We start from the raw sequence: 27,846 nt of genomic DNA, 5'->3' as shown, positions 1-27,846 counted from the left end.
ATCTGGTAACCTCCTGATAAGATCAGGAGTAAGCTAACTCTATCTGCAGAAAGGATTAAGATTATCCCCTATCCAAATACTGATTTGGATTGGGATAACTCCTAATAAGGAGGTTTCTTAATCAAGAAGAAAGGAGGAGAAAAACGAACCAAGAAAAATCGCAAGAAAGGTTCCTGCGAATTGAGATCAGATCTCATACTCTCCAGAAAAAGAGAAAAAGCAATTCAGCCTTTTTCGTTTTTGGAGATCTCTTCTTGCCGCCGCCATCTGCCATTGCAAGATTAGATCTTTGCAGAAAAGAAAGTCAAGAAATCTGTTCTTGACATCAGTCTTGCAAGAAAGACTGAAAAAGATTCAGTGTTTAGTACTTCCAGAGGATTCTTGTGAAGGATCCAGTGTGTAGGACGCACCCTGCTGGTTCTGTTCCATTCACAGCTGTGTCATCTTCAGCAGGAACGGATCTTGGAGCATTCTTTGGGCGTGAACACCAACTTTGGGAGATACTGCTTCTCTGGATCAGGTATATTCCTCCCATTTATCTTTTGGTATAGATCTGGTTTGATTATGGTTCAAGTAGGATCCTTGAATATTGTATTCTAAACTTAGGGTATATGATTCCCAGTTGGGAGAAGGTAGGAAATTTTTGAAATTCGCCCACCCATTCCGCAACCTTTATGGCGTCCATTAGATGGATCCTACCCTTCTTTCAGTGGTATCAGAGCCACAGGTTCGAATCTTGAACCAAAAGAAAATCAGATCTGACCCTGCGCAGATGGATAGAAGGTGTTCTTTCAAGATTTGCGCAGATTGTTTTCTTTTTCAAGAAACTATTTCTTGTTAAGGGCGATTGATCTGAAATTAATTTTATTAAATCCAGAATTTATTTAGAATTGTTCTTTATTTATTTTGGTTTAATGGACTGTTCGAACCTGGAGATCACAGTGCAGATTTGGCGCAGATAGTCTGCGCACCCTTTTTCTTTCTATTTATTTATATTCGGTTTGTAAATAATTTTTTTTTTTTATTTTAGACCGAATGTATAGGATTTGATCAAGAATGTAATTAATAGAAATAGGATTTATGTTAATTTTCTTGATTAAAGAAGGAAGAAGAAGGCGGCGCTGGAGATTTGCAGTTGGAGAAATCGCTTTCTGTGATTTGCAGTTTGTGAAACTGCAACCCTTGTGATTAACCTCTGTTTTGCAACTGGTGCGAATAGTCCATAGTTTGATTTGTGATTGTTTGAAATCAAAATTATTAATTTCAGATCTTTCATGAATTAATTCTTGAATTGAAAATCAGTTTTGGATCCTCTTGGACTAGATTGGACCAAAACTGTTTGGACCGAATCTGGGGTTCGATAGGGACTGTTTTTCAGTCTGTATTTCTCACACTTGCTGTTCCAAATCTGATGTTCAATTACAGGGATTAATTCGGCCCACCTGTAAAGCCCAGTTTTAAAGGGTTAAAACTACAAAAGGCCCATTACTGTGAGATAAGCTGTATGGGCCGAACTGCTATCTGCGATTCAACCCATACACCTAGTAGACATTAATTGTTAATGACTTGGATTTCAATGGGCTATTCGATGGGCTTTACAGCAGTTAATTGATTGGATCAATTCCTCCTTTACATGTGATGTTTGGATGTTTGATGTGCTGCGACCATGGGCCATAAGTACTTGGCCCATGAAGACTCGTTAGTGGCTCTTGCGCACACCATGGCTGAATGCACATCATTGCCATGGTGTCCTTCAAGGTCATTGGATGACCCCTCTTTGTTTGGTGGGCCCCACAACCCTGAAAAGGGATGCGTACGGAACCCCTAGCCGATTAAGGCCCACCAGAAATCTGACTTTATGAAAGTCAGTGGGAGCCACTCTGGTTTGACCTAAATTAAAACTAGGGCGTTTTTGTTCCCTCCAACAAATATGAATGCTTGTGATAGGGAGACCCATATGATGGACTCTCTAAAGGCCTTCCGTCATTAGCACAATGATGGGTCCTTCAGTAATGAGGAAACGCACCATAAAATTGGGCTATCCATTTGCTGTTGGATCTATTAGAGTGTTTCATAAGATGATAGGGGCGTCATAGACCGATGTGGGAGGGGCTTCACCAGAAAATGGGAACTCTCTCACGGTACCTTGGCGTAACCTGAATATGATGGGTAAGCACTCACTGGACAGAAAGGTTTACCTGAAAACGGCTCTGAACCTTGTCTGACAGAGGCCAAAGGGAAACTCATTTGATGAGTGGATATGATCCGTCACAGAAAGGTGGTGAGGTTATGCAGCTGAAACAGTTGGCTTCACGCACCCCATGTGATTTCCCACATTTCCAGAGACATTTCGTCGTCTCCGTCACTGAGAAAGGAGGGAAATCTCAGAGATGAACAAATGGGAATGGAACATAGATTAAAAGCCATATCTATGTAGGTAACATGAATCAAACTAAGGTTGTGGACTAATGATTTTGCTATTTTATCAGAAAATGGCAAACGGTCAATTTGCAAAGCTTCTAGACGATAACAAGCTAAAGGGCCCAAACTATGCCGACTGGTACAGAAATCTTATGCTGGTCCTAACTTCCGAAAAGTTAGACAAGGTAGTGAAAAATCCTGCCCCGGAACGTCCGGGTGATAGGGCTTCTGAGGCCCGTAGAAGGGACTACCAAGAGTGGGAGGATAAGAACTCCCTAGTCCGCTGCTTTGTCGTTGCCTCATTAGACAACTCAATACAGAGGCAGTTCGATCAGATCGAACTAGCCAAGGACATATTGGACAGTGTAAGAACAATGTATGAAGAGCAGAACCGTTCTACTCGACAGAAGGTCCTGAAATTGTTCATGACCGCGCAGATGACCAAAGGGCAGAAAGTTCATGACCATTGTCTTCGGATGATGGGTTACATTAACGAACTTGAAGCTCTTGGATCCGGGCTAGATCTTGGCACGCAAGTGGATGCCATCCTCAATTCTTTGCCCTCTTCCTTCAATGCGTTCACAATGAACTACAATATGAATAAGCTGAATGTCAGCGTCTAGGAACTCAGCAATATGTTGCAGAGAGCCGAGGATCTACTCAAGAAGGATGAGCCTGTGGTTATGCTTGCTGAAGCTAACAAATTGGGCAAGAAAAAGAGAAAGGCAAAGAAGCCTCAGAAGAAGGCTACCAATCCTAAGAAGCAGAAGAAGAACAAGGCATCTGATGTCTGTCACTTCTGCAAGCAGACCGGCCACTGGAAGAGGAATTGTCCTGCCTACCTGGAATCTAAGAAAGGTAACATCGAAACTTGTGTCATAGAAACTAACATGTTAGTTACTTCTGTGTCCTGGTGTGTTGACTCCGGGGCTTCAACTCATGCGTGTAACTCACTGCAGGGGTTCAAAGTTAGCAGAAGGTTGAGTGAAGGTGAAGTGACATTATTCTTGGGAACAACTACAAGTGTTGCAGTAGCGGCAATAGGAACCGTAGAATTAGTTTTTAAAGAAGGAATACTTGTACTTAAAGATTGTCTTTATGTACAGAACTTGAGAAGAAATTTAATTTCTGTTTCAAAACTGTGTGCTGATGGATATACTGTTTATTTTAGTAATGTGATTACTGTTAAACGGAATAATAAATTCATCGCATGCGGGGAACAAGAGAACGGTCTCTATGTTCTACATCCTTCTTTGGAAACTAACTTAATCGAAACTACGTCGGTCGAAAATCCCAAGAAAATGAATCGTGATACAGTAAGTCCCACGTGCCTCTGGCATTACCGACTTGGCCATATCGGTATTGACCGAATCACAAGGTTGATAAAGGATGGTCCTTTGGATTTTCTAACTGTAGAAAATCTTCCCACTTGTGAACTTTGCCTTCAAGGTAAGATGTCTAAGCGGCCATTTGACGGTAAGCCTGAAAGATCTGAAGGCACACTTGACCTAATACATACTGATGTATGTGGTCCCCTGAGTATTAGGACACGGAATCAACACGTGTACTTCATCACCTTTACAGATGATTTTTCACGATATGGTTACGTGTACCTAATGAGACATAAGTCTGAATCATTTGAAAAGTTCAAAGAGTTCAGACAGGAAGTCGAGAAACAGTTAGGGAGAGAAACTAAGGCCCTTCGATCAGATCGAGGTGGCGAGTATCTCTCTGACGAATTCAGGGACTACTTAAAGGCCAATGGGATAGTGTCACAATTAGCTCCTCCTGCTACACCTCAACTCAACGGTGTTTCAGAGAGGAGGAATAGGACCTTGTTAGACATGGTCTGGTCACTTCTCGTACGCTCACAATTACCCACATACTTTTGGGGATACGCATTAGAGACTGCTATCTACGTGCTGAATCAGGTTCCAACCAAATCAGTTCCGAAAACTCCATATGAACTTTGGACCGGAAGGAAGCCAAGTGTAAGACACTTGAAGATTTGGGGTTGTCCTGCACACGTTAAAAGAACAAGTGCGGACAAGTTGGAATCTAAAACCAGTTGTTGACTGTTTATAGGCTACCCAAAGGATTTGGTGGGTTATCTATTCTATGACCCGAGTGAGCAGAAAGTGTTCTGCAATCGAAACGCCCAGTTCTTAGAATCCGATTACATCCTGGACACCCATCGTCAGGAAATAGTTCTTGATGAGGAGAGCTCAGGAGCAGTGGGAGATGTCCCACAAATTCCAGGTAATTACCAACCTAGAAGAACCACCCGGGTATCCAGACCACCAGTCCGATATGGTTATGACCAGGATAGTTACCTGGTGGAAACCTTGACTAGTGAAGAGGATCCCGTGACTTACGCGGAAGCTATGTTAGACATAGACTCCCAGAAGTGGGTGGAGGCCATGAGGGCTGAAATGGACTCAATGGAGACCAATGAAGTCTGGACTCTAGTGGATCCGCCCCCGGGGTAAAAGCAATTGGTTGCAAATGGATCTACAAGAGGAAGAAGGGCCCCGATGGCAGGATTGAGACCTTTAAAGCTCGCTTGGTGGCGAAAGGGTATACTCAGAAAGAAGGCATCGACTATGAGGAAACTTTTTCGCCCGTGGCCATGCTTAAATCCATTAGGATCCTGCTAGCTATAGCAACGTACCATGACTATGAGATTTGGCAAATGGATGTCAAAACCGCGTTCCTGAATGGAGATCTTAGTGAAGATATCTACATGCAGCAGCCGCAAGGCTTCATTGCTGCTGGTCAGGAACACATGGTATGTAAACTTAATAGATCTATATATGGACTTAAGCAGGCTTCTAGGAGTTGGAACATCCGTTTTGATTCTGCAGTCAAAACGTTTGACTTTGAGCAGAATCCGGATGAGCCCTGCGTTTACAGGAAGTCCAGTGGGGATAAGATCACCTTTTTGGTGTTGTACGTGGACGATATCCTACTCATTGGGAATGATGTAGGAATGTTGACTTCGGTCAAGGTATGGCTATCACAGTAGTTCTCCATGAAAGATCTTGGAGAAGCTTCATACATACTAGGTCTTCGACTCTATAGAGATAGATCGAAGCGGATAATTGGATTATCCCAGGCTTCTTATATTGACAAAATTGTCAAGAGGTACAACATGGAGAACTCCAAGAAAGGAAACGTTCCTTTCAGGCACGGAGTCACTCTCTCCAAGAAGATGTCTCCCAAGACTTCTGAGGAGATTGAGAGCATGAGAGACGTTCCCTATGCCTCAGCCGTAGGGAGCATCATGTATGCCATGCTGTGCACTCGCCCTGACATTGCTCAGGCGGTGAGTGTGGTAAGCAGATTCCAGGCAAACCCAGGGCAGGAGCATTGGACTGCTGTAAAGAACATACTCAAATACCTTCGAAGGACAAAAGAGTTTTGTCTGGTATTCGATGGTAGTTCACTGCAAGTTCTAGGGTATACCGATGCTGATTTCCAGTCGGATCCAGATGATAGAAAGTCTACATCTGGGTATGTTTTCACGATAGGATCGTGTGCTGTTTGCTGGAAAAGCAGCAAACAGGGGTCCACTGCAAACTCCACAACCGAGGCCGAGTACATTGCCGCAAGTGAAGCTGCCAAGGAAGTCGTGTGGATGAAGAAGTTCATACACGAATTGGGAGCGATTCCATCCAGCACATCTCCCATCCCGTTGTTGTGTGACAACAATGGAGTGATCGCCCATGCTAAAGAGCCTCGGGCTCACTCGAAGTCGAAGCACATCGAGAGAAAGTACCATGTACTGCGGGAGATCATTGGTAGAGGGGACTTCCTGATTCAGAAGGTAGCATCAGCGGATAATGTGGCAGACCCATTGACTAAGCCACTGACACAGAAGGTGTTTGAGAAACACGTGGAAAGTATGGGACTCCGGCTTGTACCAGATTGGACCTAAGTGCAAGTGGGAGCTGTTAGACAGTTTTGTATGCCCTTAGCTTCAATCTGATTTGATGTACTTTTGTTATTTAGTGGAAATAAATAAAGTGCATGTTTGATTCATATTGTTTGGTTTAATTCTGTGTAAAACCCTAAAACTGGACATTTATAGAGACTCGTGTTAGTTTTAAATGTTCACAGCCGTTGGATAAGTCTGGGGAGATTTATCCTGCCAAGGCTGATGCTGGTGTGCCACCAAGTGTTGGGATGGCCTGTCTCAGCCATCAGGGTAAGACCCGAGGCACATGCAGTATGACATTACTTGAATCCTTGAACCGGACCAGATTTCCAGTATTGCCCTGGACCTTGGAGATAGATGGGCAAAACTGGAAAGTTACACCTGACCCCTAGACTCGATTATGACATTTCACTAGGTGTTGGATCAGGCTGCCTTTGATATGCCAATCAGTGAGATCCTTAGCGGGGATCAAAACCTGGGTATGTTGGGGCAGTTTGAGAATTCATCTAAGTGGGTGATCATAGTGACAGAATCAGCCATTTTGTCGGACAAAGGGTAATGATCGGGAATGCACTCTCTCTGATGGAAACCAAACTGCCGGCAGTTGATTTCAATCGTTGGAATTTTGTTTTGCAAAATTAATATTTATATATATATATATGTACGGTTTCGAATTGTTTGCAAATGGTTTTAATTCCCGGGATCCATGTGAGAGGAGAGTGCGGCACTGTTCCTTGCAGCCGAGGGAGAGGTCCTCTCTTGTCAGGCAGTGCTTGATCATTAAGGGCTGAGAGGTTAAGTGTAAGACCATTGAGGATAATACCTGATGGGCTAATCTTGCACCTGCCCACAGTCCCTGGGTTTTTATAAGATGGCTTGGCCCAGGGACCACTTAATGTAAGTGTTGGGCCCATAGGGTCCATATGATGGACTTAAGGGGTTCATTGAGTTTTTCAGTGAATTCGGCTGGGCCTTGTTTTAGAGGTTGGGCCGAACCCATGTGGCTGGTGTGTAGATCAATGCTTGGGTCCCACGCCATACAAAGAAGCCCAACTGGGCAGCAGATTGGAAAGTAATTAGACACTGAACACTTAATGGGCCAAAAGCCCATTTTGAGGTGGGCTGATATGATCACCCATCCTTGGGGCGAATTTGAGATTAAAGTTAGTAAAAGGATTGGGCCTTTAGCCTTATCCACTCTTAGAGACCAAATTCAAATTAGATTTGAATCTGGTAACCTCCTGATAAGATCAGGAGTAAGCTAACTCTATCTGCAGAAATGATTAAGATTATCTCCTATCCAAATACTGATTTGGATTGGGATAACTCCTAATAAGGAGGTTTCTTAATCAAGAAGAAAGGAGGAGAAAAACGAACCAAGAAAAATCGCAAGAAAGGTTCCTGCGAATTGAGATCAGATCTCATACTCTCCAGAAAAAGAGAAAAAGCAGTTCAGCCTTTTTCGTTTTTGGAGATCTCCTCCTGCCGTCGCCATCTGCCATTGCAAGATTAGATCTTTGTAGAAAAGAAAGTCAAGAAATCTGTTCCTGACATCAGTCTTGCAAGAAAGACTGAAAAAGATTCAGTGTTTAGTACTTCCAGAGGATTCTTGTGAAGGATCCAGTGTGTAGGACGCACCCTGCTAGTTCTGTTCCATTCACAGCTGTGTCATCTTCAACAGGAACGGATCTTGGAGCATTCTTTGGGCATGAACACCAACTTTGGGAGATACTGCTTCTCTGGATCAGGTATATTCCTCCCATTTATCTTTTGGTACAGATCTGGTTTGATTATGGTTCAAGTAGGATGCTTGAATATTGTATTCTAAACTTAGGGAATATGATTCCCAGTTGGGAGAAGGTAGGAAATTTTTGAAATTCGCCCACCCATTCCGCAACCTTTATGGCGTCCATTAGATGGATCCTACCCTTCTTTCAGTGAGAACCCTTCTCCAAGATTGTCATGTTCCTACTTCCTTTTGGGTGGAGACGGCTAGCACTGTTGTGTACTTAATCAACTTACTCCCATCTTTTGTTCTTCACAACATCTCACCCTTTCAATGCTTATTTCATTGTCCACTAGACTTCTCTTCACCTTCCACCTCATGAACACACTAAGCTATCTTCTCAATCTATCTTATGTGCTTTTATGGGATATAATTCAAAACATAAGGGGTTCCTTCGCTATGATGCCTCTTCACATCGCATTCGCATCTCTAGGAATGTTATCTTTCTTGAGAATGTTTCTTACTTCCATCATATTGCAAAACTTCCTACTACTTTCTATCTCTGTTTTGCATTCCTTTGATATTGTAGGTGTTTCCAGCTCATATCCATCTATTCCTGCACATCTCCGACTTTATGCAAGAAGGCAAGCTACCATGCCTAAGCCTATCCTCTCCTCTTCTTTGCCTCTAGTTGTTGGTCCAGCACATCTTTCCACTGACACCATTTGTGCTCCACCTCCTCCACCTTGTGATTCCTTACTATCATCTCCTCCCCCTTTACGTAGCTCATCTCGTTTTTCCTAGCCTCGTGATCACTATGGTTTCCCTACAGACCATTGCTCCTTTTCTACAATTTTGTCCCCCACAAATATTCCCTAAACTTATAATAGGCAGTGGTTGTTCTGCATTAAAAAGAAGCTATGGATACTGAGATACAGGCTCTCCTTGAAAATGATACATGGGAGCTAGTTCCTACCCCTCCAGATGCTTCAATTATCGACAGTAAAAGGGTTTATTCAGTGAAGTTGAATTCTAATGGTAGGTACAAGGCCCATTTAGTGGCTTAGGGATATAAGCAAGAATATGGGATGGACTATGAAGAAGCATTTGATCTCGTGGCGAAGATAATTGTCCTTCTGATTTTGGCTATTTTTGCTATTAAATAGTGGAACATTCACCAAATGGATATCCAGAATTCCTTCAAGGCCAATTGAAGGAAATAGTCTATATGAAGCATTCACCCAGTTACTGTGATGATCCTAAGCTAGTCTGCCATCTCAAGAGATCCTTATATGGTCTTAAGCAAGTGCCACGAGCCTAGTTTGAAAGGTTCCACAATGTTATTACCGATGCTGAATTTTCTCATAGTCCGTATGACTATTTAGTATTCCTCATGAAGCGGCCTCAAGGTCTCACATTTTTTCTTTTGTATGTTGATGACATTCTTATTACGTGGTATGACACTGAAGGAATTACTCTTCTAAAAAATATTCTGTGCCAGTCTTGTAATATGAAGGATCTTGGAAACCTCACATTTTCTGGGGTTGGAAGTCTCTCGCCTTCCTGTGGATACTTTATATCACCAAAAGTATGCCATAGATCTTGTGAAACTTGTCGGTTTAATTGATGACACACAAGTTGATACTCCTCTTGAGGTGAACCTCTACATGATGCTACACTATATAGACAACTTGTTTGCAGTTCCATTTACTATGACCAGACAAGACATTTCCTATACAGTCCAAGTTGTTAGCCAATTTGTCTCCTCTCCCAGACATCCTCACATGACAGTTGTCCTACGGATCATTTGTTATATACGGGGTTCCTTATCTCATGGACTGTTTTTCTCTTTTTCATCCCCCTTCCACTTGACTGCATATGCTAACGCTTATTGGGTCAGATGTCCCAACACTAGAAGGTCCATAAATGGGTTGTGTGTAAGAAGCAACAGCCTGTTTCAAAATCTTCCATAGAAGCTGAATATCGAGCTGTCATTTGTGTGCAATGAGATGATCTGGCTCCATGCCAACAATGTGAGTGCCATCAAGATTGCCTCTAATCCATTCTTCCATGAGCACAGCAAACACATAGAGGTTGATTACCACTTCATTAGAGACCAATTTCTTGCATGGCACATATCTCTTCCTCATGTCACCTCCAGTCTTCAGCTGGCTGATCTTTTCAGTAAGGCTATGTCTTGGGCTTGCCAACAATTCTTAGTTGACAAACTAATGCTTACCTCTCGGCATTAGTTGGAGAGGGGGGGGGGGCTGTAGAGATCGTATATCATAGGCTTAGGAGTATGGCTATATATTGTATTATAAGTATTGTATCATATGCAAGGTTCAAAGTTTTGAAACAGTCTGATATGCCAAATTGGGTGTATCGGACTTTGTATCGACACTTTTATATACTTTTTTTAGTTTTTTTTTCAAAATATGTTCAGGGGGTCAGTTGAAGGTCTGGTTACCCCCTGAAACAGGTTGTACCCCGAAACTCCTTACATTTCATGTATTGGTGACCCACCTATATGCTATGTATCGGCCGATATGTAACAAAATTTTGAACCTTGATCATATGTAATGTTTTTGGTTTTATCTCCTTGTAACTTATGGAGTGCAGATTTGTCCTTTCAGCCTGTTGTAACACTTCAATATAAATGCAATTTCTTTCTTGGGCATGGCTGGCAGAACACACACCCAAAAACCCTATTCTTGTCTCTTTCAAATGGTTTTGACATCTCTATCACCCATGAGGAGTATGAGAGGCTTCAGCATTCTACTGGTACTGCCATTGCTACACTAGTGAAATCAGGTATAACATGCCTTGTTTCTAGTTCCAAACCTTCACACTAGGTAATTGATTATAATAGAGCCTCAGACCATATAACTAGCTACTAAAGAAGTTTGGTGCCAACCAATTCCTCCAAAAATTAAGGCTTTTTATTGGGAAGTGGCTTATGGGAAAGTTAACACTCTGGGTTACCTACAAAAGAAGAGGTCGTTTCTATGTATTTCCCTGAACTGGTGCACTCTATGTAAATCGGATAGTGAATTTTGTTTCTTACAAATCTCTTGCTCTTTTGTTACAGATAATTGGAAATGGTTTTTCTCTTTGTTTGGGTGCAGGTGGAACATCCAATGGACCTGGCTAGAGCAGTAGCGATTTAGACCTTATGGAAGAAAAGAAATGCTAGGATTTTCCAAGAGAAGCAGAGAAGCAAACAAGAAATTATGGATTGTGTTTTGACTAGAGTTATACATTGGCTACTAACTTTGGATCTCTTTAGACAACTCTCCTTTGATGATATTTGGAGGAACTGGTTACCAGTGGCTTCTAGTTCAGTACAAAAGACAAACAAGGTTGTTATGGGCACCTCCCAGTGAAGGATTTTTTAAATTAAATTTTGATGGAAGTAGCCAAGGCAATCCAGGTCCATTTGGAATTGGAGGAGTCATAAGAGATAGGGAAGGAAACCTGATAGCACTTTTTCCAGGACCGGTCGGGAATGGAGACTCTATAAGGGCTTAACTGTTTGAAGGTCTACAAGGTGTTCAGATTGCAAAAGGGATGAACTTGGAAAACCTGGTGATTGAAGGGGATTCCAAGGTGGTGGTGGGCTGGTTAAAAGAGACCCAAATTCAGTGATATTGTCTTATCAAGACGAAATGAAGAAATTCAAATGGTTAACTCAGCAGATGAGCTTAATTATACAATGGATGGGAAGGGAGGCAAATGCTATGGATGATTCATTATCCAAATAAGGGGTAACTAGGGATCAATTGATTTGGACTTAGTTGTAATTTTTGTGCTGTAAGGGGTAACTAGGGATCAATTGATTTGGACTTAGTTGTAATTTTTGTGCTGTCTTTTCTTTATGAGTGAGGGTATATCTCGTGCCTCCATTGGGGAAGCTTGTAACAGTTGCTTATCTTTTCTGATTTAATAAAATTTTAAAGAATCTTTTACTTATCGAAAAAAATACATAAGAAAGGTGATATCACCCGAGGGAAGCATACCACACTCTTGAGACAAAACAACTCTACAAGAACAACAATTGGTATTGAATCAAAGCAATCAAAACCGAAGGCCCCACTAATAAAAGTGATAAAACATTCCAGCTCTTTTCTCCAACTTAAGCAAAAACAAATTTCCTGGGCTTACCAGAAAAGAAGAATTACTCCTCCCCATCTAACTCATCCTCCTATCCCCCCCCCCCCTTCATCCCAAACCTCTCCCCCTTCCTCTGTTACATGATCCTTCAACCAACTTTCTTTTCCTGAGCACTAGGCTTGTAAAGGAATCCCCTAAACTCCAATTCAAACTTCTCTCATGAACTGTATGCCCTCTTCAGTCTTGGATGGTGAGTCCCCTTTTTTCTATCTTGTTTCCTTCTAATTCTTTCTCCCTTCCTCCTCGTGTGTTTGGTTGTGTGTTTTGTTCACAAACTAAGTTTGGGTCATAATAAACTTGACTCTAAAGCTATCAAATGTGCTTTCCTTGGTTACTCTTGTACTCAAAAAGGATACAAATGCTATGATCATGTCCTTCGAAAAGATTTGGTTGCTCCAGATGTTACATTGTTTGAGAGGTTAACCTATTTTGCGCATGAACGATCCCCGTCTATTCCTCTTCCCTCTAACTCCAATGATGTATTTATTCCCATACCCACTACCGATGAGCCTCTCCAACCATCGATTCACATAGTGTTCTCCAATCATGATCGACAACCAAAATCATCAATGGCATTTGATTCAACTCCAACTTTTGACCAACCAAAGTCTTTGCCATTGACAAATCCACCACCATCAAATCTTGATCTCCCTATTGCTATGTGTAAGGGTAAGTGTGTGTGCACATATTATCCTCTTTCCAATATGTCTCATTTGCTCACTTATCTCCTTCATATCAGCAATTTATCTCTCTTTTGTCCTCTATTTCTCCACTGTGTTCTATTCAAGAAGTCATCTCATGTCTTTATTGGAAGAATGCCATAGATGAAGAATTCCATGTTGTTCAATCCAACAATACTTGGGATCTTACTTCCTTACCTCTTGGGAAGTAAGCAATTGATTGTCAATGGGTCTATACAATTAAATAAAGTTAAGATGGAAGTATTGAACAATTCAAAGCCTAGCATTTTGCTAAGGGGTATACACAAACTTATGGCATGGTTCATTCAAAGACTTTCTCACCAATGGCTAAAATAGGCTTTGTACAGGTATCATCTCCTTATCCGCTCATTTTAATTGGCCCTTATTTCATCTTGAGAAGGTGTATATGGAGCACATGGAATTAGTGAGTTGAAACAATTCCTACAACAATATTTTCAAATTAAGGATCTGGAAACCTTCAAGTACATTTTGGGAATTGAGGTAACCAAATCAAAGTGAGGAATATCTGTCTCAATAAGAGAATGCTCTAGACAAGTTTGATGAAACTGGGTTGTTAGGATCCAAGCCAATAGAAACACCTATGATCTCAATGTAAAGATGACTGATAGTCAAGGGAAGCCATTAGAAGACCCTACAAGATATAAGAAACTAGTAGGCAAGTTGATCTACCTCACTATCACTAGGCTTGACATCTCCTTTAGTGTTGAAGTCTTCAACCAATTCATGCATGTCATTATGAGGGTGTTAGGGGGGTGTTGAATCATCCAAAAGGTGCTTTAGGTTGTAGGTTGTTGTATAAGATAGGGGAAGATTTATCCTTAGAAGGGTATTCAGATGCAAATTATTGGATAGGGTCTCCAATGGACAAGAAGTCTACCATAGGTTATTGTACCTTCTTGTGTGGGAACCTTGTCATGTGGAAAAGCAAAAAGCAGAGTGTGGTCGCTAGGAGTACTGTTGAAGCATAATATAGAGCAATGGCCCATGCTACCTATGAGTTGATTTGGTTGAAGCATCTTGTTCAAGAGACGAACATCCCAGTTGGTCAACCCATTAAATTGTTTTGTGACAACCAAGCTACAACACATATTACCTCCAACCCAATGTTTCACGAAGGAACTAAACATATTGAAGTTGATTGCCATTTTGTGAGAAAGAAAGTGACAAGTGGATATATTAATGTTAAAAGACCGAGTAGTTGATATCTTTACCAAAAGTTTGGGCCATTCAAGGATGGAGTATATTTGTAGCACACTAGAACTTTAATGCTCCAGCTTGAGGGGGATTTATTGAAGTTAGTCGACCAGGACATACTTGTCATTTTTTAGTTGTTATTTTCTCCCTTGTAAGAGTTTCACTTGTCTAGGGGCATTGTTGTAACTTTATTTGTTAATGAATAGTAATACATACCTGATTGACAATAAAGGGAGTCTTGTTTGACTTCTCTTAGTTGTTCTCCCTTTTCTTCTTCTCTTCTTGCTTCCTACCTTTTTCTACGGCTCTTCTCTCCGTATCCCCTCTTTTTCTTCCTTTTCTTTTATCTTTTTTAGGTCAGCACCATATTAATCAACCAAGACATCACCACTTGTAGTTGAGTTTTGCATCCACTTGTATTTCAAACACCACTAGTCTCCATCTACTCCACTGGTATTTCAAACACCACCAAGAGTCAAGAGAAATACTCTTGGAGTCACCAAAGTCACAAAACCAAACACTATAATCCTCCCAATAAGGGTTTTAGCAACCCAAAAAAGCAGGAAGGAATGGGAGCAACAAAGAGTTCTTGTCAACTAACCTCAAAAACCTAGGATAAATCAATCCCAAGAATAAATAAAAAATCCTCCATACATGAGAAATTCAATGATAGCAACCCTGAGTAGGTTGAACAGAAAAACCCTAATCCAAGAAGAAAAGAAACACCCCAAAAACCATATTGATCTCACCAGAAATGCCTACCAGAAGCAATCAATCTCTTCTAGCTATAGTTTAGATCCAAATGAAAACTCAAACCTTGCCAGAAATCTATAGATGGAAGGTACCCTTCAAGACAACACCTTGGGCTATATTCGTTTACCAAAAACTCCAGCAACCAGCCCTCAAAACAGGGATTGAGCAGCCCTCTCTAATTCATTATGCAGTTGACTTGTCTAGAGACTGCATATGAATTACCCACAAGGGAAAAGAATAGGAAGATAGTTTCAGCAAGGTAGAAAAGAGGGACAAGACAGAAGAACAAGAGAAAGAGAGGTTTGGAGAAGAATAATCATTAGAACAGTTAGGTTCCCCACTAATATTTATACTGCTGGCTAATAAAACCTAAATGCATCAAAGCCCTTCATAGGGCAGCTGCAACTGAACTACTAAATATAACATAGAAATAATAAGGCCCATTTAGGCCTATTACGAAAAGAAAGAACATAAAGTAATAACAGGCCCAATAACTTGTAATTTTGGCCTTGCTACTTTCTCAACACTGATAATAACATCTTCCAATCTATAAGGAAAAAAAACTAAAAGACAATAGAGATTTCAGTTTTCGAGTGCTTTCAGTAACACAACACAATGCATAGCTCAGGGAAGATGCCATGAGGCATAGCAAACACCCAAAAAGTTAAAAGTGAAGTATAAAAAAACCACCTTTTTTAGTATGGAATGTAACATTATGGCTAAATTTTAATATGAGAACTGAAAGGAGCAACTGATCTAGAATTAGGAGTGAAATATCAAAGGAAAACATATATTTAAGTGAATATAACACTTGCCTCCATGAACTGTACAATAAAATCTATGAGCTTGTTCTTTTGCATATCCTCACAATGATAGTTTGTGATAAGAAAGCTAATATCATACCCCTGCAAAGTAAAAAAACAATAAGAATAGCGAGACATTAAATTATTAAATAATTAGCATATATCATCTGTTAGGGGGTAGTTCAAACATTTTTGAACAAACAACCAAGAATAAAGAGAAAACAAATGATACAGGAAAATTCAATTATAAAATAATTACATGGTCTTCATGAGTATCAACCAATTAACTGAAACTGGAATTTCTCATTGCTGCTTGGCTATTTTTGGTTGATAACTAAACAATTAATGAACAAAGAATAATAGGAATACACAGGTCAACAACCTATGGAAGTGAAACCAAGCTGCTTACATAGCCATCAAGACTGAAGAAAAGGAGAAGGAAAGAGGTAAAAAGAAACACCAACACATCTCGTACCAACTCCACGATACATACACACAAACAGCAAAAAGAATCAGCCACTAACGCAAACTCAGCCGTCCTAAAAAGGCGACCCACACTGATGTACACCTCATTAATATCCTTCCCACTTCTGTCCTTGGAAATTCACTCCCTTTCTTTCCTTGTTTCATTGTCCACCAAATCCGTCCATCCTTCGTGTCTTTGGTTGTGTCTGCTTTGTCCATCTCCTTCCCCATAAACACACAAAGCTAACAGCCTAATCAACTATCTATGCATTCATGGGATATAGTATGGAACACAAGGGATTTCCTGCACCATCCTTTTCTATTCTGCATCATTTTGACTCCACATCACTACTGTAAGTTCCTCCTCTCATCCTGTCGACTTGCCTTCACCTGTTCCTTTGCGTATTTCTCACTCACCTGACCGCTATGGCTTATTTTCTAGCCATAAGCTCCATTTCTACTGTTTTGTCCTCTATAGACATTCCTAAGTCTTACAACTCTGCTGTAGCAGCTAAGCATTGGAAAGATGCCATGGACTCGGAGGTTCAGGCCTTATTGAAGAATGATACTTGGGAACTTGTCTCTCCCCCTCCAGATGCCTCCATCGTCGGTAGCTGATGGGTTTACTTAGTGAAACTCAAATCAGATTGTACTCTAGACAGATATAAGGTCCGCTTGGTTGCTTAAGGCTACAAACAAGAATATGGGATTGACTATGATGAAACTTTTGCTGCAGTGGCTAAAATGACATCTGTCTGTTTACTTTTGGCTATCACTGCTCTAGACAATGGATGGTTCATTAGATAGATGTCAAGGATGCCTTCCTCCATAGGCATCACCACTTCCTGGATACTGTGATACTCCTCTCTTGGTGTGTAAACAGAAGAAAACATTATATGGTCATAAACAAGCTCCACGAACTTGAAGCTCCTTCTCAGCAACTCCTTCAAAATGAAAGATCTTGGGCCGATCACATATTTTCTTGGCCTTGAAATTCAGTGATGTCCTCAAAGCTATTTTGTCAACCAACAGAAATATGCCTCTGATTTAGTTCCACTAACTCGCTTAATTGACTCCAAACAAGTTGATACACCTCTAGAGCTTAACCGTAAGCTAAGAAAGGGTGAGGGTGAGCTCTTTCCTGATGCTAATTTATAAACTTTAGTTTTAAAATAAAAGTTTTGAAAAACCTATTATCTAATATTAAAATACATAAATATAACATGTAAAGCATACTCAAATGAGAATTTAAAAATAAAATCAAATATATATATAACATCTTCAAGCATATAAAACTCATGATCTCTTTTTTTAATCAATTGCATTACTTCAAGTAGCTAATGTGATGTAAAACATATTACATTCCTGATTCTACGAGCCACCTTTGTACCATGCCCCTCAAGGCAAGCCCAAACAAGTCCATGTTAGGTCTTAAATTCTTAGTTCTCACACAAAAAATAATGATTTTATAGTTTTAATTGCTTTTTAAGAAGACATTTTATTAGGATGAATGAATGAACAACATTGCCAAATAGGGGGTTCTCGAAGCAAAAAAAGTGCACTAGTTTCAAAAGGCGTACACCGGGGCTGAGGTGCAAATGTGCCTAGGACTTAGGCGAGGCGCCTACCCTGGATCTCTTCACCAAAGCTATGACCAAAGCCTGGCATAATTTTCTTAAGGACAAATTGATGCTTGTGCCCCAGCATTAGCTTAAGGGGGAGTTTAGAAAAGATGGAGGGTAGTTCTGTAATTTTACTCTCTTTATTGTAAACTAGTAGGTGTGTATATTAGTGTTCTGTCTTGTACAACATTGTACCTTTATTTCTTTTGCAAGGACAATCTTGCCCATTCTCTTATTAATATAAATTCATATTTTTTGGGTTGATTTAATCATACTAATCAACCCTAACAGATATGAAGTCTCTTGGCTTTCTCTTAGCCTTCTCTCTCTCTCTCTCTCTCTCTCTCTCTCTCACACACACACACACACACACACACATTCTAACACATATAAACAATCTCCAGTTCACTAAGAGAACACAAACTACGGTGATCTTAGCGGCTAGAGCAAAAGTTTCTTTATTATCAATGCCATGCTCCTGACTATAACCCTATGCAACTAAGCGAGCCTTATATCAATTAAGGGATCCATTAGATTTTAGCTTGATGGTATAAACCAAACAGTTTCCAACGACAGAACCATCTAAAGGTACAGGCACAAGATCCCAAGTGTCATTCTCATGAAGAGCCTTAATCTTGGCATCCATGGCTTCTCTCTAATGAGGACTCCTAATGGCTTGCTGGTAAGATCAAGGGATATCTTCAGAGGATAAAACAACAGATAATGAACCATGGCTAGTAAAGAAACCATAACGATTGTCTTCTTTTAGCCAGTTCACTACAGCCACAGAATCTCCCTCTATAATCAGTTTCTTGACATTTAGGTCTTTAGCCCTTTGTACCCCTTCCAAAGCTGCTAACACCTCAGCCCTCAAAGAGTCTCCCACTCCAATTGGGCCAGAGAACATAGCTATTACATTATCCTTCTCATCTCTTAAACCCCCCCAATACCCGAGGGATACCCGAGGGCCCTGGATTCCCCATGCTAATGCCATCAAAATTTAGTTTGATAAAACCAGGAGGTGGAGGGTTCCGTGTGGGATTCGAGGTCTTCTTATATGAGACTGAACTTGCAATTTCTTTCCATTTTCTTAACATATCATCCATTGAAAAATCTGTGAACTCATCCATTGTTTTGAACCAGTCCATTAAATTACTAGACTTTGGAATCCATCGGACAAAGTCGTCACTAATGGAAGTGAAAGATACTTTTTCTTAGCAAGAAAAAAAAAACATGTATATCAATTAAAAACAACAGTCAGATGCTGATCAATGAAAAAACAATCAGATGTTCAGTTGCAAGACTAATGAAAAGAGAACAAAGAGAAGAGTTATAAGAAAAAAAAAAAAGATTAGAATATGAGATAAAACAGAGAGAACCAACTCATTCTTACACTCTGGTCAATCTGCTCCTCCTCATCACATCATCTAAGCCTTGTCATAACTATATAGGTTCAGATAATGATCTGGATGTACTAGTTCACCCTCCATAAGTTGTCTCATCTAATTAACAAAGGACATATGAGATGACCAAATTAGGGACCGTTTGATAACAGCTGAAGTGACTGAACTGAAAAGCTTATTGCTTTTTCTTTTAGTGCTTAAATTTTTAAGGAGGTTGTAGGATCCTTAATTGCTGAAGCTGAAAGTCTTATAGATAATTGTGGACTTGAATATTTTATTATTTAATCATTTTATCCACTAAAAGACAAAACAATAAGTCATTCAGGTCAACAGCTTCCGTTGTTATCAAAAGGCCCCTTAATATAACAGTTTAGCTTACAAGACCAAGATTATAAAAGGATAACATAGTGAGGCGAAACACATAAAGACCCAGTCCAAGAGGCAAGTAGAACTTAAAGAGTAGTGAAGCAAGCAAAATCAACACTCAAGCATCATTGCATAATCCTTACAGACCAGTAGTCATATAAACATGGCTGCAGCTCCATAACAAAGTGCAGTCAGAACTTTAGTTCCAAGTGAGGTAACATGGCATGATATTCACAACATAGGATTAGCTTCGCAAACGTATCAAATTGAATCAGAAATAGGTAGATCCAAATTTGCTTCATTTATATTTGAATTTGAATTGGAAGTTATTGATTAGATTATATTGGATTGTAATTGGATATTGAATAGTATAAATAAACTAAACTAAAAACTGATCAAAATATTATATATTAATAAATTGAACCAAAAATGACTTTGATGTTGTAATTCATAAACAAAATGAATTGAAAATTACTTGTATGAACCTATGATAATTTGGTAAAAACACAACATTCAAACCAACTTTACTAATAGATACATACATTATAAATTTTAAGTATATGTGAGCATATTTAGGTCGAATCAAATTGGATTATATTTTATCGGATAGGGGTGGATACATATTTGATCCACCCCTATACATATACATCATCATCATCCATGCCTTATCTCAACTATACGGGGTTGGCTACATGGATCCTATTTCGCCAATCTGTTCTATTTAAAGCCATATCCTAGGTTCATATGGATAACTTCATTCCTAATCCTATACTTCATAGTTTTTCCACTCATCCATCTTATTGACACATTCATTTTCTGGACATGTTTCCTGGCTGCCCAACAACACTCACCCCATACAATATAGTTGGCCTTACAACTATTTTATAGAATTTTCCTTTTAATCTAAGTAGTATTAATCTATCACATAAAAGTCTAGATCAACCTCTCCATTTTGTCCATCCTACACTAATTCTTTAGGTGATATCATCCTCAATCTCTCCCTTATTATGAATTATTGAACCAAGGTACTACAAATGGTCACAATAAGTCTAATAGTGTGATACACTTGTTTTAAGACATAATCTTTGTTCAATTATTCTCTCCCAAAGCTTAATAGTGTGGTTCATAAGTTTAATCCCCCGATAGCTATTACAACTTTGTACATCACCTTTGTTCTTAAATATAAAGCACCATACCATTGTTTCTGCAATCATCGGGCATCTTCTTTTCTTTCACTATCTTATTGCATAGCTGTGTTAGCCATAACAAGCCTACCTCCCCCATGCCTTTCCATACTTCTATTGGAATCCCATTAGGCCCTAACGCCTTTCCCTTCATCTTATTTAGTGCCTCTTTTACTTCAGCAGGCCTAATTCTATGAAGGTATGCATTATTTTTAACACTTAGTATTGATAAATTCTCCTTAATTAGCACCCTCTCAGTGTTGTATATTTAATAATTTTTCAAAATTGTTTTTCTATCTTTGTTTGATTTCCTAATCCTTACCAAGAATCTTTGATCTTCATCTTTAATGCACCTAACAAATCTCTGCCTTTCCTTTCTCAACTTTGCTAGTTTATACATTCGTTTTTCTCCCTCTTTAGTGTCTAATTCATGGTAAAGCTCATGATAAGCCTTACATTTAACTTCATTCAATTTCTTTTTAACTTCCTTTCTTATGGTTTCGTATTTTTCCTAGTTTTCTAGATTTCTAGCTTTTTGCCATTCGTTGTAGCATGCTTGTTTTAATCTAATAATATTTTGAACCTCTTCATTCTACCACCAAGTTTATTTAGTACCTTGCCACATCCCTTCTATTATCAATCTGTTTCTAATTTGAGCAAGCTTTTTCCCTTTCAAGTTTTCCCACCTAATTCTTGGACACATATGTTCTTCCGTATTTTTCTTCCATTTCCTAATGCACACATCTACGACCACTAGTCTATGTTGTGTTGTTAAACTTTCTCCTAGAATAACTTTGCAATACATCATTTGTTCTGTTCTCGTAAGGAAAAAATCCATTTGACTAACATATACCTTTGTATCACCAAAGGAAGAAAGGCCCAAGGTTACACACATCTATATCAGCCTATCAAGTTTAGCAAGTTCTTAACAAAAAGGTGACTATTGACATATAGTCCAATAGGACCAATGGAAACCAATTACATGTTCAAGTAATTAGAATTTAGAACAAAGAAAACTGGCTAACAAATTCATCAAAAATAAAAGACTCTTTGCCAGTATGAGTGCAACATGGTTGAAACAGAAGACTTGGAAACTTAAACAATCACGCAAGGAAATAGAAGACTAGCATAGATCTTAAATTTAGACTCTCTAGCCATGAATACCAGGAACCAGATATTGAATTATAACATAGTTTAGCATGCCAATTCTGTAACCGTTTTCAGAAAATAATTTTAAACAGGAAGGTGAACAACAATCTGGCACTTAAACACTACAGCTAACAAGTCAACAAGTTTCAATATAGCAATAGATTATGAAAGAAGTATGCACCTGTACTGGCTTTCTCCTCAATACCTGGAATGCTTCTGCCCTCATTGACAAAAATCTAAGAAACTTTTTAGTTAGTATGTTTTCTAGCTCATCTGCCTGCTTTACCTACAGAAAAAGAAAAGAAAATACATGCACATTTAAGGAAAAATGATAAAACAAATTTTAATCGGAAAGTTTGCATTTGTACATTATAAAACTTGATGAAAGTTGTAATAGAAATGGAATTGTTGGCTGTTTTTAGTTGCTTCTTTTTCATTTTTATGTTTCTTATTTAGTTTATGAACTTTTTTTTCAATAAGTAACATCAATTTCATTATTTTATGGTAAACAGAAAAAGTACAACAGGCTAGAAGATACCCCAGCAACCCAAAATGATTTCCCATACAATCCAATTAAGATTTAGCCCAAAACAATCGCTCCCTATGAACCCCTTGCTTAGCCAAGTAATCTGCCATTCTATTTGCCATCCTAATCCAATAAAAAATAGTTCCCACTTCCTTGGCTAATGACTCAATTTCCCTTAGTGTCTACCTATACACCCAAGCTCAAGGAATATTGCTGCTTAACAAAGAGATGACCACCTAAGAATCTCTCTCCAACTCCAAGAGTTGGATTCCAAGTTTCTTAGCCATCCTAAGCCCTTGTAGCAACGATGTTGTTTTTTTATTGGAAATGGTAACTTCATTAAATAACTTTAAAATAACTTTCCAGATTTAAGTACAGCTGTCAACTCCTAAGTAGGTGTCGAGCCCCAGTTATCTTTCTTACAAAAGTGCCCAGAACATACTCTCCCTCACAGTCCCTTGTTTAGCCAACATGTCAAATAAACCATTAGCTGATCTCCTTGTCCATTTGAAGCATGCATTGATCTCCCTTGTTGTATCGTGGATTTCCCTTATGGGCTGTCTATAAATCCAGGCTCCCAACTTACCAGATTGCAGCCACTCGATCAACATTTAGAGTCTCCCTCAATCTCAATTTGGTGTAACCCCAACTGTTTTGCATATCTTACACCTTGAAGCAAGGCCATCACCTCCGCTCTCAATGAGTCCCCCACTCCTATTGGTCCTGAAAACAAAGCCACAATTCTGCCATTTTCATCTCTGAAAACTCCTATACCTGAAGGGCCCGGGTTACCTCTTGAACTCCCATCAAAATTCAATTTCACTCTTTGTTGTGTTGGGGGGACCACAATTCCGGAACAATAGGTTTCATGGAAGTTGTAGCAACGACGTTGTTTCTTCTTTGACAGAATTACCAAGTCTAATGGGGCCTGAATATAAAGCCCTGATAGCACATGTTGCATCTCTAATAACACCCATAATTCCAGCTGGTCCTAGGTTGCCTAGTGAACTGCCATCAAAGTTTAGCTTCAACCCCTGCCTTGTTGGTCGTTTCCATTCCATCGCAGCCTTAACATTTTTTTTGATAAATGAAGAAATTTATTAGAAAGTGTATAGAACAGGTACAAGTGTCCCGTGGAGAGGCACGAGTTGTGACCTCTCCAAGACATCAAAAACAAAAGCTTACTACAGAGATGCCCAATACAATTGTTCCCTGTTTGCCTCTTGCTTGGCTAAGCTATCATCCATAGCATTTGCTGATCTCCCCACCCAACATATTCTAATACACAGACATCTTGTTATCCACTTGAATTTCTTAATTTCAATCCTAAAACACCACACCACCGACTCTGGTTCTATGTCACCCCACAACCACCTTGGAATCTCCTATTATTAGCTGTTCCACTCCTAGCTGTACTGCCAGCTGCACCCCTTGAAGGGCAGTTAATAATTCTGCCCTAGTAGAGCTCCCCACTCCTAAGGGGCCCGAGTATAACATAACCACATTTCCTCTTTCATTCCTTATAACCCCTCCCATCCCTAAGGGACCTGGATTGCCTTGGTTACTGGGGACAACTCAAACACAACCTATTCTTAAGGGAGGAGGAGCTTGCCACTTCTGCTCAACTCCTCCAAAGATCATCTAAGAAAAATTGATGAAAATGATCCAGAGACTTCAGCCACAAGATGGCTCTATACAAAACACACTCCTTTAGTTCTTGCAGGCTTCTCTCATTCTCTTGGAAAATCCTTGTGTTGGCGAGCTGCTCTTGCACACCTCCACATCATTCTTCCTCTTCTGTCACCAAGCAAAAGGTAGACAGATCAAAAAGTATGATTACTTCTGATGGCCTATTCCACCTGCACCCAAAAATCAAGAAAATCCAATCCCACAATTCTGTAGTAAATGAACAAGAGATTAGTACATGATAACAGTCCTCACCATTCGATCTGTAAAGAGTACATCAGTTAGGAGAGATGCATAGAAAAGGTCTTCTCTTTTGTAGATTATCCATTTATCCAAGGTGTTTACTTTCCCATAGAACACTTCCCAGAAAAAATATTGAAACCTTGGGGGGAATAGGCCTGCACCAGACCTCCTTATCGGGAAACATCTGACAGGAAGGGATCGACAAAGGGATTTAAAAAAAGAAGCGCAAGAGCAAAGACCAGAGAGCCAAGAAGTCCAGATTCTTTTGCCTGGTTTAGAGGGATCCAAACAAACTCTCACTCTCCTCATCCCTTAACCGTCTACGGAACCGAAAATCCCAAATCGGTGCCACAGGAGTTTCCAAAGGGGAAAAGAATTTTGAAACCGACTCGTTTGTGTAAAGAGAGACAGTATACAAGGATGGAAAAAGGTCTTTCGAAGAAGCCTCTCCAATCCAAGGATCTTCCCAAAAGCAAACCAAGTGACCACCACACACATCATACCTAACAAAGTTAAGGCATTGAGGAAGAATACTACTAATTGCCTTCCAAGGTGTTGCAAAAGTTGCCTGCCGAGATACTCCAACATCCCATCCATTCTCTGATTGACCATGAATTCTTCTCATCACCTTGTGCCACAGTCTCTCTCTTTCTATTGGCCATCCTCCACAACCATTTCCCGAATAATGTTGTATTCTTGTGCACAATATTTCCTATTCCTAATCCTCCCTCATCTTTACTCCTACACACCACTTCCCATTTGATCTGATAATCATTCCTACTATCTCCCGATTCCTAAAGGAAACCCCTCATCAATTTCTCTAGCTTCTTGGCTTCCCTTGAAGGAATCCTAAAGATTGACAAGAAGTAGGTTGGTAGGTTAGCAAGGGTGGTTGTAATTAAGGTAATTCTACCTCCCAAAGAGATGTAATTCTTCTTCCATGATGCCAACCTCTTTCCAAACTTCTCTACAACCAGGCACCAAAAACTACTCTCCTTAGGATTTGCCCCTAGTGGGAGCCCCAAATAGGTCATAGGCCATGTGGATATAAAGCATTCTAAACATTCTTCTATCACCTCCACCTATCTATTCTCCAAATTTACCCTTGCTACACTACTCTTTTCAAGATTACCTCTCAAGTTGGACATCCTTTCAAATCTTTTAACCAACTTTAGATTTCTCACCTTTTCACGATCTCCCTCTTCATAGAGAATAAGGGTGAAAGAGGGTCCCTTTGTCTTACTCCTCTACTAGTTGGGAAATAGTCCTTTACCACTACATTAACCAAAATAGAGAGATGACAGGAGCTGACAACCATAAATCAACTTACACCATCTTTCTCCAAAACCACAATTTCTCAAGACTTCTAAGAGGAATTGCCAATCCACTAAATCATAGGCCTTTTCTAGATCTAGTTTACAAACAAAACCTTTCCTTTTAGATCTTTTCATCTCCTCTAGGCATTCGTTGGCTATTAGGGCCTAGTTTGTGACTTGTCTTCCTATACAAAAGCTCCTTGGGCTTGGCTAATTAAGGAAGGAAGTACTTCTTTGATTCTCAGGGAAATAGCCTTAGCCAAAATTTTGTAAATACTAGTCCCCCAACTAATTGGCCTAAAGTACTTAGGGTGAGTAGCATCAGTCTTCTTAGGGATTATGGCTAAAAATGTGGCATTGACTCCCAGGCTCACTATGTTGTTATCTACAAATTCTCTAAACACCTCACATAAGTCATCTCTTAGTATATCCCAACAATATTGATAGAAAGCCATTGTAAATCCATCTAGGCCTGGTGACTTAGCTTTATCCATTGCCTTTTTAATATCCCCTTCCTCAAAGATTCTTTCTAGCCAGTTTGCTTTTTCCCTTCCTAAATTTGGCCACTCCAACCCTTCCAAAGGTAGTCTCTCATTCACAAGTCTACCATAAAAAGATTTGAAGTGATTAACAAAGGTTTTGGCTATTTCCTCCTGATTAGTGATTACCTCTCACTCTACTTCTAATTTGGCTACAAAATTTTTTCTTCGACATCCATTCACCAAATCATGAAAAAATCTGGTGTTCCCAACGCCTTCCTAATCCACTAATGCCTTGATTTCTGCCTCCAACACATTTCCTCTCTTAGTAGCAATTTTCCAATTCCTTTTGCAGATGTCTTCTCAACTCTCTATCCTGGTCATTCAACAACCCCTAATACTCCTCATCCAACTCTTCAATTTGGGTGATTAAATTCATCTTTTGTTCTTACACTCTACCAAACTAATATTTGTTCCGCTCCTTCAATTTGTATCTTAGCCTCTGCAGTTTCTTATGGATTCTCACTCCCTTCCATTTTATCCCACTCAACTCTTCATTCCACCACTCCTTCACCTTAGACTCAAACTCCGGATGTGTTAGCCACATGTTTTCAAATATGAAGGGTCTCGGGTCACTTACAAAGGTTTCCACACCTATCTTAATTGGGCAATGGTCAGAAGTGATCCTAGGCAAGGCTCTAGAAATCATGTTACCCCGATAACTTTCCCGGTCTAAGTTGAAAAGGAACCTATCCAATTTTGAGCACACAGGGGTTTCCTAGAGGTTGGACCAAGTGAATTTGGTTGGCAAGAGTGGGATTTCCTTCAACTAACATTTATCTATGAAACCATTAAATTTCCTCATGCTCGTTGTAATTACCTGTTGGGAATTGCTAGTTTCATCAGAGAATCCGATTACTCCTAGACACCAAGGACCATCCCATGGGCCTTTAATTGTACACAACTCCCATGTTTCAATTCTCTCCCTGTGGGAATTGGGTTCATACACATTAGTTAACACCCAAGTAAAGCCATCCACCATATTTTTAAATTTGATAGACACAAAGAATCTTCCTATTAGTTCCTCTACAGGTTCCACTATCCCATCCTTCCAAACTGTTACTATTCCTGTTGATGCTCCCCACAATGGAGTTGAAGCCCAACTTATCACCTTGATCTCCAAAAGCTTCTAAAACATCTTCCATTTATTTCAGACAGTTTCGTCTCTTGCACCATTACAATGCCATGTTTTTCCCTCCTAAGTAGGTCTTTTATTACTCTTCTTTTCCTTGCACTCCCTAGACCTCTCACATTCCAACTGATAATTTTCATCTTTAACTCTTTTCTAAAGCCCCACTTATCTCCTTTCTCCTCTCCTTATCTAAAAGGCTTCCTCCTCTCTCCCCTTCCACTAAATTCTAGGTCCCCCTTAATGTCAGACATCAATCTTTCCACTTCAGTTCTTTTTTTTCTTTTTATTTCCTTTTTTCTTCTCATTTTTCCTATGGTATTTCTTTAAATCTTCCATCCCCTTATCAAGATCAGTCCTCTTATTCCTCGTCACTTACTGATGGCGATTCTTTCTTTTTGCTCTCTTTTACTATATCAGCCCCTCTACCTCCCTACCATCTGATCCCCCCCCTCGGTTATTCTCTTCCATGTATCCTTCCTTTAATCT

At 39.8% G+C, this 27,846-nt stretch overlaps 1 protein-coding gene across 2 annotated transcripts in view; it reads right to left on the bottom strand.

The window, feature by feature from the left end:
• Nucleotides 1–27,846, bottom strand: part of ARPC4 (binding protein) — a 64,024-nt gene that overhangs the window by 4,419 nt on the left and 31,759 nt on the right. For both annotated transcript variants that reach the window (XM_088964517.1, XM_088964518.1), the window contains 2 exons: nt 22,100–22,204; nt 15,742–15,831 (listed from right to left, as the gene is read on the bottom strand). In XM_088964517.1, coding sequence (XP_088820643.1) covers nt 15,742–15,831; nt 22,100–22,204 — 195 coding nt within the window. The remainder of the gene's footprint in view (nt 1–15,741; nt 15,832–22,099; nt 22,205–27,846) is intronic.

The sequence above is a fragment of the Nelumbo lutea genome, chromosome 1, assembly GCF_056320005.1.
Source record: "Nelumbo lutea isolate HS-2025 chromosome 1, American lotus-T2T, whole genome shotgun sequence".
Classification (NCBI taxonomy): domain Eukaryota; kingdom Viridiplantae; phylum Streptophyta; class Magnoliopsida; order Proteales; family Nelumbonaceae; genus Nelumbo; species Nelumbo lutea.
This window is presented reverse-complemented; position numbering and strand designations above follow the sequence as displayed.